General features: G+C 42.4%; 2 protein-coding genes across 2 annotated transcripts in view; both read right to left on the minus strand.

Annotated features, from left to right (window-relative positions):
* Positions 1 to 337: 337 nt before the first annotated feature.
* On the minus strand, positions 338 to 11,391 carry LOC141003387 (hepatocyte growth factor activator). The gene is made up of 14 exons (XM_073474712.1): positions 11,281 to 11,391; positions 11,109 to 11,172; positions 10,723 to 10,816; positions 9,234 to 9,307; positions 8,991 to 9,134; positions 7,957 to 8,088; positions 6,531 to 6,641; positions 5,995 to 6,169; positions 4,998 to 5,095; positions 3,563 to 3,827; positions 2,752 to 2,891; positions 2,206 to 2,346; positions 1,525 to 1,664; positions 338 to 511 (listed from the first exon to the last, which is right to left on the minus strand). Exons 1-14 carry the CDS (start codon positions 11,332 to 11,334, stop codon positions 338 to 340), a joined length of 1,806 nt encoding a protein of 601 aa, XP_073330813.1. The 5' UTR covers positions 11,335 to 11,391.
* Positions 11,392 to 13,706: 2,315 nt separating this feature from the next.
* LOC141003183 (regulator of G-protein signaling 12-like) overlaps positions 13,707 to 17,581 on the minus strand; it is a 40,517-nt gene continuing 36,642 nt past the window's right edge. Inside the window, exon 18 of the mRNA XM_073474461.1 lies at positions 13,707 to 14,901. Coding sequence (XP_073330562.1) covers positions 14,615 to 14,901 — 287 coding nt within the window. The 3' untranslated portion in view covers positions 13,707 to 14,614. The remainder of the gene's footprint in view (positions 14,902 to 17,581) is intronic.

Consider the following 17,581-nt stretch of genomic DNA (forward strand, 5'->3'; position numbering starts at 1 on the left):
TCATTTGTTTTTAAACTGTCCATAACGAGTCCAACAGCGTTATAGGAGTGCAATGCTAGAGCAGTGGACTGCTTTTCAAAACCTGGTGACTACATTACCCACGATGCAACATAACCACTGAGTGACATTACTTACAGTTGAAAGCTTTTGAAAAAGGTAGTAAGTGCACTAAAGACGCTCAAAGCTTTATCAAGTCAGTAAAGGTTTATTCAGTCACAAAATGTTTCACAGTTAAAAAATATAACCTATAAACTTCCACAAACAGTACGAATAAAAAACAGAATACAATATAGTACAATATCTCATATATTCAAGCTAATGTCCAGGTAAGGTCCATTCATGAAGCCTTGGGTTTGCGTCTGATCACTGAATTGATCCAGTCGATATAGTTCACCACTTTGGTGTAAACACCAGGTTTTCCAGAGCGCCCACAGCCCTCTCCCCAGCTGATGATCCCATACAGGAAGCTGACATCATTCCTCGCACAAGCCAGAGGGCCCCCAGAGTCGCCCTGGGGAAACACACAAGTAGATACAGTCCGCACGGATAAACATACATGCACAGATCAAAGCGGAGCCACACAAACAGCTGAGTCACACACTTGAAACCTAATATATGAGGTAAATAAATAACTGTGACATTTAATTTAAGAGGAAGGAGCTTAAATATTTTACACAGCAGGTTTGAGTGGGTAGTCTGGCGCTACAGACATCTCTGCAGTTTTCAGACCCTCGCTAACTTCCCCTGGCACTTCACTCGGGGGAATCCCTGCTGCCATCTTAAGTGCCACTCCATTACTCTGATACCTCGAGTCAACTTTCTGGTATCGACCCTTCCAGAGCCGAGGGAGGAGGTTAACAACTTTGTGGGCTCCAGGAGTCTTTTTTACCCTTGTCTACTTTATGATCAGTCATAATCTCCAATTCTCTGGAGCGATAAGATTAAGGAAGTGGAAGAAGGTTGTGCTAGCTCTTCGTAAGTTCAAACTCAAACTAGCCTCATTTTATGGTGTCTAATAAGCGGATATTTACTAAAAACTAAATAAAAACAAAGATAATTGTACATTAAGATCATTTTACTACATATTTACATCTATTAACTCCTAGGTGTAACTGTTATGTAGCTAACATTACCAACTGACATAGCTAACGGTAGCTTGCTCATATATAACACACTTTAAAAGAAAAGTAAAACAGTAAATGGGTTCTGGTTGACACACTTGATCTCACAATTGGTCAAACTGCTGTTAAATAAAATTATATTTTAAAACTACATTTCATTAAAATACAATTTACCTCAAAATATAAAACGTGCCAATGATGTCACACCTGCTAAGAATGCTAAGAAAATAGAAAAAGCTAGTGCAACCTGACCCTGAGCTACAGTACTACACGATGTACATTTCTGTACGTACTCTCTAAATGGGTTCCTAAAAACTCAAAACAAGAAGAACATAAGAACATAACCATCAACTTAGCAGCACTGGATTTAATAATCACTGTTTTTCTTGAAATTATTTCCTACCTGGCAGGCGTCGACACAACCGTGCCCGGCGCACAGCATGTCAGAAGTGACGTGGTTGCCATAAACGTCTGGCTTCCTACAATCATTATGAGGAATCAGTCTTACGCCACCTTCTTGCAGACTTGAGTAACCTTCTGCCTCTGCCAAATAAAACACAGACAACTCATTACATTAAAATGCCAAGACACCAAAAAGAAAGTCTAAATGTTTACTATTTTGACATTTTGACAGTTAGTCATTCAATTACATTGTCGTATATATATTGTTGTATTGTTGCGAGTTATATTTGAGGGCACAAACACACCCAAAGCCCAACTACACAGGTGTACTGACTCGCTCTCCTGTTAGCTTGGTTGTCATCTGTCAGACAGTTTACAGTCATCACTGTTATTCATGTTTTAGTGACTACACATTATTTACAGTACAGCCCCACCCAATTTCAGAGATTAATTTTTACAAAATTTTACTGGTTCAATCCTTTTAACTAAATCAATAGTTTGAAACAAGCTATTGATTTCCAAAAACTTCATGTGCGTACAGTCAATACTTTTGTTAAAGTGAAGCTAACATGCAAACACAAACTCGCTCCAATAGCTCTGTTGCAATATATGACTGTTAGATCGCTGTTATCACGATGACACTGAAATTAAACAGCACTCCCATGACTTCCTCATCACTCACTCTCATGCATGTGTCCCCAGCCGCTGATAGTACAGCAGTAGTCATCGGGGAACGTCATGCTTTTGTCTGGGAGACAGATGGGTCTGATGAATGGGGTTCTCCTCACACACCGCCCGTCCTGCTTCTTCAGTTTGATCAGAACTGACAAACAGAAAACACAGAGTTATTAAAAAGAACGAAACGTGAAGTTAAAATGATGAAACAAGTGGTAGACTTGGAGACTCCTTCTCCAAATGAAAACTGCCACACCCAACAGTTAGTGTCTGTGTGTTTGTGTGTGTGTGTGTGTGTGTGTGTGTGTGTGTGTGTGTGTTTGTGTGTTTGTGTGTGAGAGAGAGATTGAATTCATGCGGGGGAGCACAGGGACACAGCTGCTCAGTGACGCACAGCTGTGCACGCAGACTTCTGGGGCCTGCAGTGAGTTTGTGAGTTTCTGAATGGGGACAGGAGGTCTTCTAGTTTATGTGAATCACTGCTCTGTGTGTGTGTGTGTGTGTGTGTGTGCGTGCGTGCGTGCGTGCGTGCGTGCGTGCATTTCATGATTACCAATGTCATGTAGTGTTGGATTAAACACCGAGAAGTCTTTTGGAAAGATGTACTCCTCCACTCCGAATGTCTTGGTGTTGGGACCGGTGACGTTGAAGTTCTGCTGGCCGAGCACCACGCGAAGCTGAGACTTCAGGGGGCTGAGAGAAGACACACCTTTATCACTAAATGCTACTGCAAAGTATGCACTTACAATAATTGTAATATTTTTTGTCTATTTTGCCCCACTGATTATAAGACTCTGATAATGGCGAAATCTCCAGTATGTTCTTCATTATGTTCATAGCTTTCTTGCTGCAGGCTGTGATGAACATTGTGGATTCTGGTACTGCTTTAATTAGTTAAATCAAATCCCAGCGGATACTAGAAGCACTTTAGCAGTGACAGTATGTTTGAAAGAAAGAAAGCTTTGCAGTGATATTTGCAAGCTTCAGCTAAACGTCTCTGAACTTGAACAATGACAACAGATGCCTGTTTGTTGACGTTAAAGGGGAAACAGCATCTGTGCACGACACGTTTTTAGGTTTTCCTCGAACTGGATGCTTGTCTAAATATAGTGTGTTCGTAAAGCTGTGATGCAGAGGTGTCAAAGTCTTTAAATCACACGCCTTTTGAGTTTTGACCCCCTGTTCAACTGCAGTGGTCAGAAAACAGTTTAGAGAAAATAATGCTCTGGTATGAAATGGTGTTCTTTCAGCCTTTCATGGACAGACTGAAAGGGGCTCCCAAGTACAACCTTTTTTTTTACATTAACATTATTATACTATATATTAACTCAAAAAGGCTACAAAGCTTCGCCTCCCTGACATACCTGCGGAAGAAGCAGTGAGCCGCAGACACGATCCAGCAGGAAGACACCAGGGTGCCGGCGCAGAAGTCCGCCTGCCCGATGTAAATGGCCGCCATCCAGGGGTGAGTACCTGGCAGAGCTGCGTTTCCGCCCATGATGCGCCCCCTGGCAACCCATAACCTCTTCTTGTGCTTTTTCCCACACACTGGCTTTTTGGCTGGCTTGCGGGGTTTGGGTTTTTTAATGTCGGGCAGGACATTAATCTGGACGATCCTTCGAGAAGATGCTGCGTGTGGAAACAAGTTAAAAGTAAATGATTATTTCAAACATAGAAGCATAACTACCTCTTTACTCTAACATTTTCTAAAAAGAACTAAAGCTAGAAGAACTAAAACCACCAGAATACAAATCGGTCTACCAGCTAATGTATTTTGCTAACACACTGCCTAAATACCTCTTCTGAATATTTTCGATTTTTCCGCTGGCTGATTCTCCCCTGCAAGAACACAAAGAAGACGTTCTATAGGGTGATATAACACCAAGGTGACATAGTATGAAGTCACAGGAGTGCCATTTTATTTATTTCCCTTTATTTTTACTTACAGAGCAGCCTCATGTTAAAAACCATATGTTGAAGAAGCCAGATGGGGGGAAGCTTGAGGATTCTGTGCATTCCCCTGGCGTCATGACAGACGCTCCAATGCGCCAAAACCCCACTCACCACATAAACATGCGGCTCCACCTGACATGACTTGTTGAGTCATGATGAGTCATGCCTTTATTTCCTCCTTATCTCATTTAGCCCACGTTTTAAAAAATAAAAAAAAACAAGCTTTGCCACTGAACCAGTCAACCTGGCTGCATTCAACACTTCAGAGCGGCATGACTGAGCAGAGATTAGCTGTGTTCTCTGCACTTTTTTTAAAAAATCACAAACATTGGATTTCAAATTAAAAGTAGAGGCATTTAATGAGGTCTGGAGAGGCTGATGATAAATGTAGCTGACTGTGTCATTTAATGAAAGCCAAGAGAATGAAGATGTCGAAGCGGCCTTGATGAATAGTCTCAACTTTTCATCAGTTCAAACTGAGCTCTAGGACAGCTAGATGAATTTGCCATTCTTGGAGGGTCCATGAGGCCAAGGCCAATAACTAATGACTAAAAGAAAAAAAACAGCAATGCAGGGGTGGCAAGGATTAATAAACAAATGATGAAAGAAAAATGAAGCTAAAAAAAAAACGCCTGCCAAGCTAACAGATATATCACGCCTCAACCGTATGGCAGAGCATCAAAGTACTTCACTACACCCGTTCAGTGATGAAACGAGCTACGTTACAGATGAATTACAGACGCAATTAGGCTCTGTGATTTCGACCTTGCTTGACAGCACACGTTAGCCCAAAGTTCAACAAGAAAACACGACGAAACTCCTCTCCTGCGTCAACCGTCTACTCACACACAGGCATCACACAGGAGGGGACGTCACAGTACTCCCAGGAGATGGCGCTGTCCTGTAGCGTGTAGCACCACGGCATCTTGTCCCCATCTGGGTTTCTGCACACACAGAAACACAGCGGACAGAGTGTGTGTACACCGTCCATTACTCAGTAGATAATTGGCTTACAGGGGCTCCATTACTGTATTATTTCAGTCATTAGGATAATGTGTTTCAATGATGTTGATGCTGCAATATGCAACTTTTCTGGCACACGATCCGTCTGAGTCTGAGCCTTACAGACAGTCTGAGCTTGTGTGTTTGAGCCTAAATCCCGACGTGTGCTTGAAATGGGCTTTTCGTTGATATTCGGGACATTCTGCAGCACATATCATTCGCTGTAGGGATGCCATATGGCTGCTGGGTAATCATAGCAACGACAACAACGACTGAGGGAGGCAATAAGAAATGGGAGAATGTGGAGGAGATAAGACCTGCTTTTCCCACACACAGGCTGGATTCACCATGTGCTTCTTTAATGCTCGTGGTGGTTGAATGGTGGCTCGTCGCCTCTGAGCAGGCCTCGTATAAAGGGCTCATCCACATGAGTGACAAGTGGTGGCACATGGACTTGACAGATAAGGTGTAGGACTAGCAGACGGCTTTACTAGCTCGTGGTGAGAAGTTGGATATTGCAGCTTTAAAGGTGCTCTATGTAGTTTTGGGGAAGAAATCTTCATCAGAAGAGAAAGATCTTCATTGACTGATGTTTTTTATGTGTTAAAAAACTAAATATAATATAATCATGACTAAATAAACTGAATAAACAAACTGACCTTAAAAGACAATACAATTTAATGCTGTTTTATATTTGGCGGACCCTGCCACCTTTCTAGCTTCAAACAGTCGGTACTATAGCAACCACAATATCAAATCAATAATAAATCTACTCATGTCTTTCATATCCTTCATTGTTCATGATGCTACATTAGCAGGATGAATCAGCCCCCACACACACCTGCAGAAGGCATGCTCCCCGAGGCCTCTACGGGATGAAGCAACCACCGTGCCCACATGGAGCTCGTCATACAGCAGGTCGGAGTCCCACCGCAGACACCGGGCGCCGGACGCCGTGGTGCCCACCACCCCTCTGTAACCTGTGCCCCGGTTGTTATAACACTCTGTCTCCGGCTCTGCACACACATGCATAGGAAACAAACACACGTCTGAGTCGTGTCTCCATTCCGCAGTACAACACAGGTATGTAAACAGTGAAAATGCAATCAGACAATTTTCGGATGCAGATGAGAATCTTGTGCGATGACAGATCTCCTTCCTTCACATTGGAATCAGTCAGAACAAGCCCTGTTTGTATGCATTAACAGCAACAGTAGCAACAACTGAGTACAAGTTCAGCAGCTCGCTCATGTCTTCACCTGCCGCCATTCATCAAACCATTATCACACGTACACATGCACGAACACGCATATACAACAAATACACAGGAGGGTAGAGAATATCACTACCTGTAACTACAGTCCTGCTTTTACTCACCAAAGCTGCAGTACGGTCCACTGTAGCCATTTCTGCAGTTACACACCTCCTTGCCGGTGGCCACGATCAGTCGACACGCTCCATCGTTCTGACAGGGGTTTGAACGGCACACTGGACACATGAAGGCAAACCAGGTCGCATCTTAACACCACACATACTGTACATTTCCACAATAACCTCTAATCTTAAGGTGCAATATGTTAGAATTCACCACCTGTTGAAATAATAGCCACAGTAACCACTAACTGTAGCTGCCGTTGGCTAGTTTGCTTAGTTAGCCATGCAGCTAGCATAGAACCTACAGAAAATTATTACTCTCTGCATTTCCCCTTGTCGCTACGCATCATTTCAGTTTCATTCAGATCTTTGTTTTGGTTTTATGGCCCACAACTTCATTGTTTTGGTTCACTCTAATCAGTGCTGTCTTCCAGTTGTAGCAGCCAGCTGTGATGCTCTAATAAACCGACTGTACACTACCTGCCCAGCACCAAACACCAGACAGATGGTGGCGTCTAGCTGGTAAACATATGCGAAGGTCTAGTGGCTAAAAAGTAAGAAATTTCCCTCAGGAGTCAGTCTCCTGGTTGTGTAAATAAGCAACTGTCTGCCAAAATTTTCTAAATATCAACTGTTCATCATACTGTCAATGTTATGTTTTCAGTATGGTCCTGTTCTTTGTTAATCATATAAAGCATGAAGTAAATGCCCCCGGGGTATTTTCTTTCGATCTACTGAAACATCTGTATAATATGCCAAAGAACACTGACGCCACATCTGCGTTCAAATGAGCCAAAAGATAACTGTTCATCTGAAAATCAAAACTTATTCAGGTGAATTTAGCGAAAAGTTTTTTGTTTTTTTCCCCATGACTGCTGTAAAATAAGCCGCTACCATCATGACAAAAAGTGTTTCGAGTTCAGGGAGCATGAACCACTTCACTGCCTCTCTCTGCTTTGTGCCAGGGAATCTGTTAAATGCCCATGAACATCCCCCCATTGAGATGAAAGCACCTTACGGACCCATGGGGTGTGTCCTAAAACAACTGTGCCTGAGTCACAGTGAGTCATATAATCTGTCTTTTCATCCATGGTGAGGTTACTCTTGTAACTATGGAGCTGTGATCAAAGAATAAAAGCATTTCTTGGTGCTGGGAGGAGACTTGATACGTGTATTTACGTAGCCTGATATCTGAGAAAAAGTTTGTGAAACCCAAAAAAAACATAAAGAAGTCTGTCCTAACAGAGCATTTTTAAAGGTGCACTATGAAGTTTTAGGGAAGCTTCATTGACATAAGTTCAACAGTTTGTGAAGGTGCATAGCGTTTAACTCATTTTTAATACATCCCCTTACTTGGTTTCACTCTCATCACCCCAACAAAAGCAGAAAAACAAAGCACAGTCGAATAACATCTGACAGCACATCTTACCTGTGTAGCGGACCCTTTCACACTTGATTTCCCCTGCCACACATGTGCACTGTTCCACATTACGGAGGTGGATCCGTCCCCAAGACTCTCCGGTGTCATAATAGCGCAGGTGTATGGTTTCATAGCACTTTTCTGAAAAAAGCAGACGCGACACATAAAAGGCAATAGGTTGAAATGTGAGAGGAGACTGAAGAGCTCAGTGGAGCGTGTGGAGCAGAGGTTGATGGCAGCGCGAGATGCTTTCAAAGTGGAGACATTTTAGTGAGTTTGTTTTGTTTTGTTTTGTTTGATGAGTTAAGAGGAACAATTTAAATGACGCATAACATTTTTCTTCCATCACCATGGCTTCTTTAGAACTGAAGGTGGAAATTTGTTTAAAGGAGGTACGAGAGGGAAAAAGTAGAGCATGAAATTTCACAAGATTTCAAATGAAGAAGTAAATAACATACTTCCATGGGCATTTTTCCTTATTTTTTGACATAATTGCCAAACTGTTTTGTTTAAAGGTGCACTATGTAAGAATTTACCACCTGATTGTTGACTTCATACTCCCAACAAATAGAGGCAGCATATCACGTCTAATAACTGAAAACTGCTGCTCATTGTATTCTGTTTATACATCCACAACTGTAGCTATTAGCTTGTTAGCTCAGTTAGCCAGGCAGATAGCTGGACTTGAAAGAAAGAGTTCTTTCAGGGCCAGGGCTAGCTGGTTAGCATGCAAACTGCATCACAGTACATAGACGTCTTTGACATAGCGTCAACGCTGTTATTTCTTCACATTATGTTGATAATTTTAGTTTATTTTTGAGTGTTTTAAACTAAAATTCTTACATATTGCACCTTTAATCATCATGAATGTGATGAGTTTGTAAGTTCACGTGTTTTCAAGGAATCATTTCCTGGCAGACTTTGTGTGGTGATTGACAATAAGCAGCTTAATGTGCACAGTGATATCGAATGGATGATACACAGAATAAATAAAACAGAGGTATTATACTTGTCATTCATAAAATCATAATAAGTCGACCTACTCTGCTCACACAGTCTGCCAGTGAAGCTCTCAGGACAGGAACACTCAAACGATCGTCCATGTGGGGTCAGCGAGCAGACGCCTCTGTTCTGACATGGATTCACCTGACATGGACCTGTGACTCTGCGCGACGTGTGGACAAAAACTGAAACAACGGGGGAGGAACACAAATAAAATACAGTATTTCTGATGATAAACTGCAGTAATATCTGATTAAATGCACTTGTGTGTTTAGCGAACAAACCATCTGGCTGAGTTTTCTCTGGTACACAGAAGCCATACTGCCGGTCCCGGTCAAAATTGTGTGTGAGGGAGCACCTATAACAGGAGAGGCAGGCATATAATACAGTCAACAGCTAGTCACCTGGATTACAAATGAAAGAAACATTTGCAATTCCGTTAGGGTGGTGCAACAGATTATATATCAACTGTCAGAGATTGTTGCCATATTGTTTAACTGTGGTATCTCTCCCTTTAATGTTTCTGAGCAGGACCGCTTTTTGGCAATATTGGTCATTTCGTCACTTCGCCACTTGTCTTTGTCTTTGTTTGTATCCCAGACTTTTCTTCTAGCACCACCGGCAGGTTGACATTTGTAGTTTTAAGTGAAACGTCTCAGCAGCTACTGCATAAAATCATGTATACTACAATAGAGGACTACTGTCCTACTACTGTCCATCTGGCCAAAGATACAGAAGTATCCACTGCCATACCACCAGACTACGAAGCAGCTTCATTTCCCAGGCCTCAAGCCCCCTGAACTTGTCCTCAACAAATGTACCTTGTACCTAAATGGCTACACGTCTCTATGAAGGGAGTGCAGTGTTTTTTTAGGTGGGTAGGCTTTAAAGAAAAGAGAAAAATCTCTCTGAACCATAACGGACTAACTCTGTCAATCATCCACTACTTTAATCAAAGTAACAGCAGCGTACTTCTGCAGGACATAATGACCAACCTATCTCGACACGGCGCTCAGGAGCACGTCGCAAAAACGCGCAGGGTCATATTGCAGAAACGTGATGTGTAGGTGGACCAGAGATGTTGGGCCATATATGATTGCATTCATGTTGCTCCAGCGCGCACTGGCAACCACCCTTCTTGTCTCACTTCCTAGGAACGATGACTGAAAAAGCCCTTCAGCAAGTCTGTTGTTTTTCTTCAGCTCTCATAAAAGGAAGATCGTGTTGCTGCGTCTCAATCTGAGGCCATAAAAAAACGCACCGTGATGGTTTAACTGTGACAGCTGTTTATTCACCCTGAAGATAAACTGCATGAAGAAGAAAACGCCTTATAGACGTGTTATAATAACACAATATCATGACACATAAATCATTACAATTCACCAACGAGCAATTTCTCAAAGCCAATTACCTCATTAAAATATTTCATTATGTTTCCTGATGACACTGTTGTATAAATCCCTCATCTCTCCCAGCTGCAATTAAATATGACTACACAACCCAATTACACACTGTAACGGTGTCCATACAGCAAATCCCTGCCATTAACCACAGCGTGGGATGGAAAACACCAGCGTATTTGTTTACACGCACACACACACCTGTGGCGAAACACCTGCGTGGAGAAGGTCTGAACAAAAAAATATGACGAGGCGGCACTTCTACCTGTCAGGAGTTGAGTCAGACAGGTGTGTGGTAACTTATACACACATTACTGATCGTTTGTGTAACCAAAACAGGACATCCAGACAGGCTGGCTAATGAGGGACTCACCATGGGCTTGAGGAGAGGAAGGTGATGCAGTCATGATGCATCCTTCCACCCTGACGAAATGGGAATTTACATTCTTTGCCAGATGTAGTAAGAACTGGAAACAGAGAGGGAAACACTTTGTTAGTATTGTGTTTCTGATTATAAACTGCCTCGAATACATTGTTGCAGATTCCCCCTGTGCCCCTCACACAAACACTCCTCTGACTCTGTCCACAGCTCTGATGAGGGGACAGTAAATCCATGATCCTCTCCTGCTCAGACAGTAAACCACGCTGTTACATGGCAGGTCGCAGACTTCCACACAAGCACATGATTTACATGTATCCTGCACCTACAGCTTTCTCAGTTGGCTGAGCATATATCACAACCACTGAGGTAGATCTCACCTCTCCTGATCTCCCTCTGTGGCTCTTTGGAGATGGCTGTTTCGGTCCCAGCGGATAATATGCGCTGAAATCGGAGAGAAGGGGAGAAGTTTGTCTTTTCCTTTTACGCACGCGTAAAGTGGATTTTTTTTAAATGCGCACAGAAGTGAAGAAGGATGGTTTAAAAACTTACCGCCCGTGAACTGAAAACACAAGGTAGAAAAAGTAACATAATGTATGCCATCATGAGAGTTTGTTGGTCCGGAGGAGCTTTTGATCCACGACTCGGAAGAGGGTCTGTGCGCCCGTCACGTTATATCTGTCAGCTCCCGAGTCCTCAGCCTGCTTTTGGTCATAGGAAACGTGGGAAACCCTGCAAGTATTATCCTGTCCCTCACAATTTCAAGCTGTATTGAGTAAACCGGTTGCGTCATTAGGCTTGTCTATCTCTGAGGCATCCTATATCCCGGCTGCTGGTGTTCCCTCTACACCTTTGCTGCAGACGCCCACGGTTTATCATTGCAAGTCATCTGCGGAGAGAGGACAGAGCGAAACTTTCCAGAGGCAGAGGCAGAGGCAGAGGGAGGGACGGGGGCCGCCCGGCCGGCCGGGACATGGTGCTGCCAGATGTAGTGTAACGTGAACGCGTTACTGCCCTGTGAAGTTACTTTTTGAGAAATAGTTGACTATATTCAAAGTTTAATTAGCCTAAATGATACCTACTCTCCACAGGTCTTGACAATTAGCATCAGAAGTATGCTGCAGATTAATGTTTAGATTAATGTACAGTTTAGCAGATTAGGCTAGAGATATTGTTAGCTGTATTCGAACTATAGTCTAAATAAGAAGGCTTATGGGGGGGAAATTAACTCTATTCGCAGTTTAAATAGCCCAAATAATACCTACCTTCCCCGGGACTGGCAGTCATCATTGGTAGTAGGTATATGGCAGGTTAAAGTTCAGTTAGCTAATGGGGCTCATTCAAATTGAGCCACGGTTTAGCATGTTAAGCTAGGAATGAGATATAGTTTATTCAAAGTTTACATAACCTAAATAAGTATGAGAAATAGCCTAGTTAAACCTAATTCAAAGTTTAAACAGCCTGAGATAAATAGTTTACAACTATTTGAAGTTTAAATAGCTGTTCCGTTAATTCACATTGAGCTAAGGATTAGCATATTAAGCTAGGTATGAGAACTAGTGAGCTCTCTCTCCTCTCTTGGCAGGAGTGCTGTATCAATGCAGTGACTAATTATAACAGAAATATTCACACTAATATTACAGCATGTATGAAGACCGAGCTCATATGAAAACAATAACTTTAACTGTGAAATCAACCTCATTAGTCTCTTGAGCATAACGTTAAATTAGGCAAGCTAATGTTAAGATAGTTGCAGACTTACATAAATGTTCTTTTATGGCTTATTTTTTATTTTTTATAAATCTCTCCCAGCGTTATGAAAGTGCAATACCAAATCAGTGAAGCGCTCTAACAATTGGAACAAGTTCTTACAGGCCATAAAGTCTTAACGGACAGGTGAGCGGGATCCAAAACAGAAAGAGAACTAGTAAATCTGGAACACCGTCAGTCACTTGTGCTCACTTAGACCTTCAATAGGTCTTATTAAATTTTACCTAATAAAGGATGACACTTAAATACAAGCACAGGTGATTAAGAAAGGTAAGTTTTCTATTTTTCTTATGTTTTAAAAGTAAAAACTAAGAGATAAAAACGTATTACATCAGGGTGGAAGTCTGGTGTTTTGTGGTTCATTGCTGCAAAATGAGACTGAAGTAGTGCAAGCGCGTGCTCCTTTTCAAATTAAAAGCGCCATCATACACAGTGCTAAAGTGGCTGCTATGGGAACAGGCAGAGAGTGGAAGCAGTCTCGCCATCAAAGCCCTCGGAGGTGGGTTGTTTGAGTTATATCTCACGTATTTAAGATAAGAGGAAGTCCAATTCGAGGGTGTATCAAGGATCCGGAAAGAACTTACTGTTGTACAAAGAATGCAATAATGACAGTACCTTTGAAAGAAGGGAAGTATGAAAGTGAAGCCAACCAACCATTTATAGCCCTAGTGTGTTGTCAGCATTCCAGCAGTGACATGCTCTGTCAAGACAAACTCTCCAGACCCATAATCTAACCTCTAATTTTCACCAGCTGGAATAATCTCCCTCCAGATGCTGAGCTAAGAATACGAAGGGGAGGCTGGACGACTGAACAGCACTTCCACATTAGTGACAAATCCCCAGGTAAAGGTACGCTGTTCCCAAAGAAGAAATTATCTAAGACACAGTTAATTATTGACAATTCTGACTAACTTGGCAAACACATTTAGCTGGAGAATCTAGAGAATCCAGGGCTGCAAGTGTGTTTTACGTAAGCCTTCAGGTCATAAACTACAACACGGGAGCATTTCAGGCGTTTTTTTTACAATGTGGACGAGAGGTTGAGGATTTCCCTGCTGTCTGAAGAATGAATCATACACAATGCACAAAAGAAAAAGAGCATCAGTTGTGTTGGAATTAAAGCCATTAAAGCTTTTTTAATCATTCAACATGTGGACAACCTCAACACCACAGAAGCAGGAAGTACAGGCAATAAAGGTACCGTCATGTATTATCTGTAAAACACAGGAAGAAGATGTAAACAGGAAATACTTAAATATCCAAGAAAAAAATCGTGATTTGCCTCCCTTCTGATCCTGAAAGCAGAGTCCTGCCTCTCATACGGTCCAACAAAAGTGGGTACCACTTTCTAACGGGGCGGGTTCATTTCAAACTCAAGGTTCACTTACTGTTTTCTGAGCTTTCAACTGCATCTCATGGTCTTCCTCAGTGGAAGGCTAGTGAAAAGGCAAGTAAGTGGACATTAAGATCTTTTATTGGTGTAGCTTAGTTAAAGGTTAGTAAGTCATTTACTAATGCTCCAGAGATCACACATTAGCTATTGAGGAGAAACATTTCCTGTCTTTTTAATGGAGCTTTCAGCTGCGTTTCATGGTCTTCCTCTGTGGAAGGCCCAGTGGAAAAAGCTGGTTAGAGGATCTTCTTGTCAGAATTCAAGCATTTAATATTATAAATATTACATTAATAGCTTAATTAATGGTTTATCCCTTTCACTTACACACTTTTTAATTCATTTTGACGTCTCATTAAAAAGTAAGGACCATCGTTTCAGCTCGTGAGCTGTTGCCTAATTAGAAATTGGTACCCAACAGTTACTCTCTGGCTTCGTCCGTGGTTGTCCTCAGTCAAACATGGCTCATCAAAGAATTGCTTTGCACTTCATTATTAAACTATACCATAACAAAAACATAATCACTGTCCCAAAATTACAACCAGTACTAAAGATCAACGAGAGGACGGCAAAAATTCATAACAAATATACAATATCTATCACCATAATATTGATTTTTTTGGAGTGTAAATTGACAGCTTTGTACATGCAGCCCATCGTTTGACTCATTCCCTTTTCAAAGACAGTGCCTCAGGCTTTAAAAGTGCAGCAGTGGGGAGGTTCCCTTTAGACAACGGTGGCCTTGTAAAGGTCCGTCGTGCAGTCCTTGCCCTCCGGTGGATTGCGGCCGTTATGGGGCATCTGGGCGTTCCTCATCTTGCTCTGGCACTGCCGCAGCTCGGCGACGTAGCCCTGGAAGCTCAGGCTGAGCTCAGAGTCCTCTCCCTGGGATGTTTCGAGTGTTCCCTCCTCTAAATGTACCCCCTCCACATCCATCACCTCCTGAACCGTCTGTGCAGCGTCGGCTCTGTTGGCGGTCGATTTGGTGTCGGAGCTCGGGTCCGTTCTTGCTTCTGCGTAGGAGAGAACAGAAAGACGTGGAAGATTTAAGAGGAGTTCATGGTCAAGATGTCTGTTTGAATTATTTATGAGGATGGCCGTGAAAAAATGGCAAAGAGGCAAACAATTAAAGCTGCAGTCATTGATTCTTTGTCCACTAGGGGGCATTAGAGAGGAAAGAACAACAACACAACATTATCATCTTGTAACTAAACACTGGGGGACACACAGAGGACTGTTGTTTATGTTTACACAACTAGCACAGGGAATGTTTTCAACCAAAATCTTACATATTGCACCTTTAATGCAGAAATGTTACGTATAATGCTTTAAACAACAATAACCTATTAACATTATATTGTTCTTTTGGAGTCGTGTTCTGGTCCCCCTGTCTAATCAAAGTAAGTTGTTTTGGTCTCCACCAAATCCTGAGAAAAAAATATCCTGTCTAGCTGCCAGCTGCTCCGTCATGTTCACCTGCTAGTTGCTAATCCTGTCTGGTTGGTGCTGGGCAGGTAGCCCAAGAAATGCTTAAATTGGAAGAACAGAAGCTTAAAGGTGAAGCTGCTGGATTGTGTTATTTTCTGTGGGTTTGTCACTACGGTACAGGTGTCCCCTTTTACATTTGCTATGTAAAAATATTGATAACTGCAGCTTAAAAGGATCAGTTCACCCAAAAATGAAGTTGATGGGAACTTAAAACAACGGAAATAAACATAAATCGGCTTCATACAGCACGCAACTCAAGTCTATTTACACCCTCAATTCGTGGTCAAGCTTGTGCACCCACTCCAGGCATGGTACTCGCTAACGCTTTCAGCTTAGCAGCTATAGTAAAGATTTTGGCTTGAAAAGGTTGTAAATCGTTGTCTTTTCAAATAAATTTGCTTCCAGAGACTTGGATTATGCCGAACAGTGAACTTATCCTTTAAATAAGCAAATTACAACAAACAAACGATCTCCATTTTCCAAAAATGTATGTAGAATATACAAAAAAAACCCAATCACACTTAGCTTTCGCTTAATCTTTGACCTGTGCGTGAGCATCGGCTTCACATTAAACTGCATGAAGGCCAGATGCTCAGTGTGACTCAGATGATCTAAGAACTCAAATCTTTGTCACCCATCGCGTGGGTACACATGCTGTTAATTCTACATCGCTCAAGTGAACACATCAGCCTAATGTGTTTGTATAATCCGACCATTGTATAGTTGTGTAATCTGGACAGCTGTTGTCAAGACAAAAGACAAAACTCCCTTGCCAAAACTTGGGAAAGAACTGAATGAAATTGGGCCAGGATGAAATATATGAATTAATTGCCTTGATGTCACATGTTGTGCGTTTCAACATTATCACTCGTACGTCTTGACAAATGATTCAGTGCTCTATTAGCTCATCAAAAAGCCCAGAGCACAAGTTAATAAATCCCAATTGAAGCGTTCTTAGCGGGGGTTTGAAACTGAAGTTTCCGTGTTGCTGGTTACAGTTACGATGGCCGATAAACTCCCCACTTCTCATGTGAACCCGGTGGCCCCACAGACTCTAAACACAGAGGCCGGAGTGACTCAAACACAGCACTTCAACACACAGGCTCTCCTAACTCCGCTGACTGTGATACACAGCTGTTCAGTGCAGATGTAAACACAGCCTGTGAGCTCCAACAGCTGACCTGACACGGACCCCTCAGCAGCAACACGACGACGGTACGACTGGAACCACCGAGGTGAACGTTAAAACAACTTCAAGGACCATTCAACAAGATCTTTTTTGAAGTTCAAGGGCATGCTGATGCTGACTTGGCAATTAAGACATAATGTAGATTAAAATGAGCTGTAATTGATGCCATATCACCACAGATCTGATTCACAGGGTTTTCCGCAGGATGTGATGCATTGAAGCTGGTATGCAGAGCTGCTAGATGACGCACATTGATGAATTGGCTTTTCTTGCATTGATTGTACATTTATTCATCCATCCATCCACTCTCCAACCTACTCTCTAAACTAGGGGTCACAAGATAGATCTTAAGGTGATTAGCAATTCAGGCAAAAATCAATCATCTAAAAGGTAGTTTCTAATTGCCACTCTTCTTTCGATGCTCATAACTTTTCACAAGGGATCTCACGGGTGGTTTAACCTGCCTGTAATGTCCTCGATTGATCATCGATCACAGAACTAGAAATAAACCTTTCCCAGAACCCGAAGGTGACATCTTCGCATGTCTTGTCTTGCTTGCAGAATAACGTGATCAGTTTTCAAAAGATGAGCCAAAAAGGTTGGGAAACAGCTCTATACTCACTTATGACTGTTAAGAGTCAGCATGCACTGGGAGAAAGCAGGGGACAGTCCTAACGTAGCCCCAGTGCCAGAGGTTTTTTGTATGAAAATGTGAAAATCTTTTACAATAAATGACCATGTTGACATAGGTCAAATGTGCTTGATTTTGCCGACTCATAGAAGTGGGGGGAAAGCTGCACAGTCTGTGGACCAGTGTGTCTGCACGTCTCGCTTTATCAGCAAGTCATCTTCTACCCATACGACTTTCTCACATGTTTTCAATGTTCCTGTTGCTGACTCGGCTGTGACACGTAAAAATGATGTCTCGACACAGCCGCTCACCGTGGCCGTGCCTCCTGCTGCGCTGAGTCCTGCCTCACAGCCGTGTTAGCAGCCGGGAGCTGAGACGGACCAGC

The sequence above is a fragment of the Pagrus major genome, chromosome 10 (assembly GCF_040436345.1).
Source record: "Pagrus major chromosome 10, Pma_NU_1.0".
In the NCBI taxonomy this organism is placed as follows: domain Eukaryota; kingdom Metazoa; phylum Chordata; class Actinopteri; order Spariformes; family Sparidae; genus Pagrus; species Pagrus major.

What these genes read in the sequence shown, in the direction of transcription:
- LOC141003387 (XM_073474712.1), bottom strand. Translation starts at nt 11,334, where the DNA reads ATGATGGCATACATTATGTTACTTTTTCTACCTTGTGTTTTCAGTTCA. An exon ending in GTGTTTTCAGTTCACGGGCG is followed by an intron (nt 11,173 to 11,280) that starts GTAAGTTTTTAA and finishes CTCCGATTTCAG; the next exon opens with CGCATATTATCCGCTGGGAC. An exon ending in AGAGAAAACTCAGCCAGATG is followed by an intron (nt 9,135 to 9,233) that starts GTTTGTTCGCTA and finishes CCGTTGTTTCAG; the next exon opens with TTTTTGTCCACACGTCGCGC.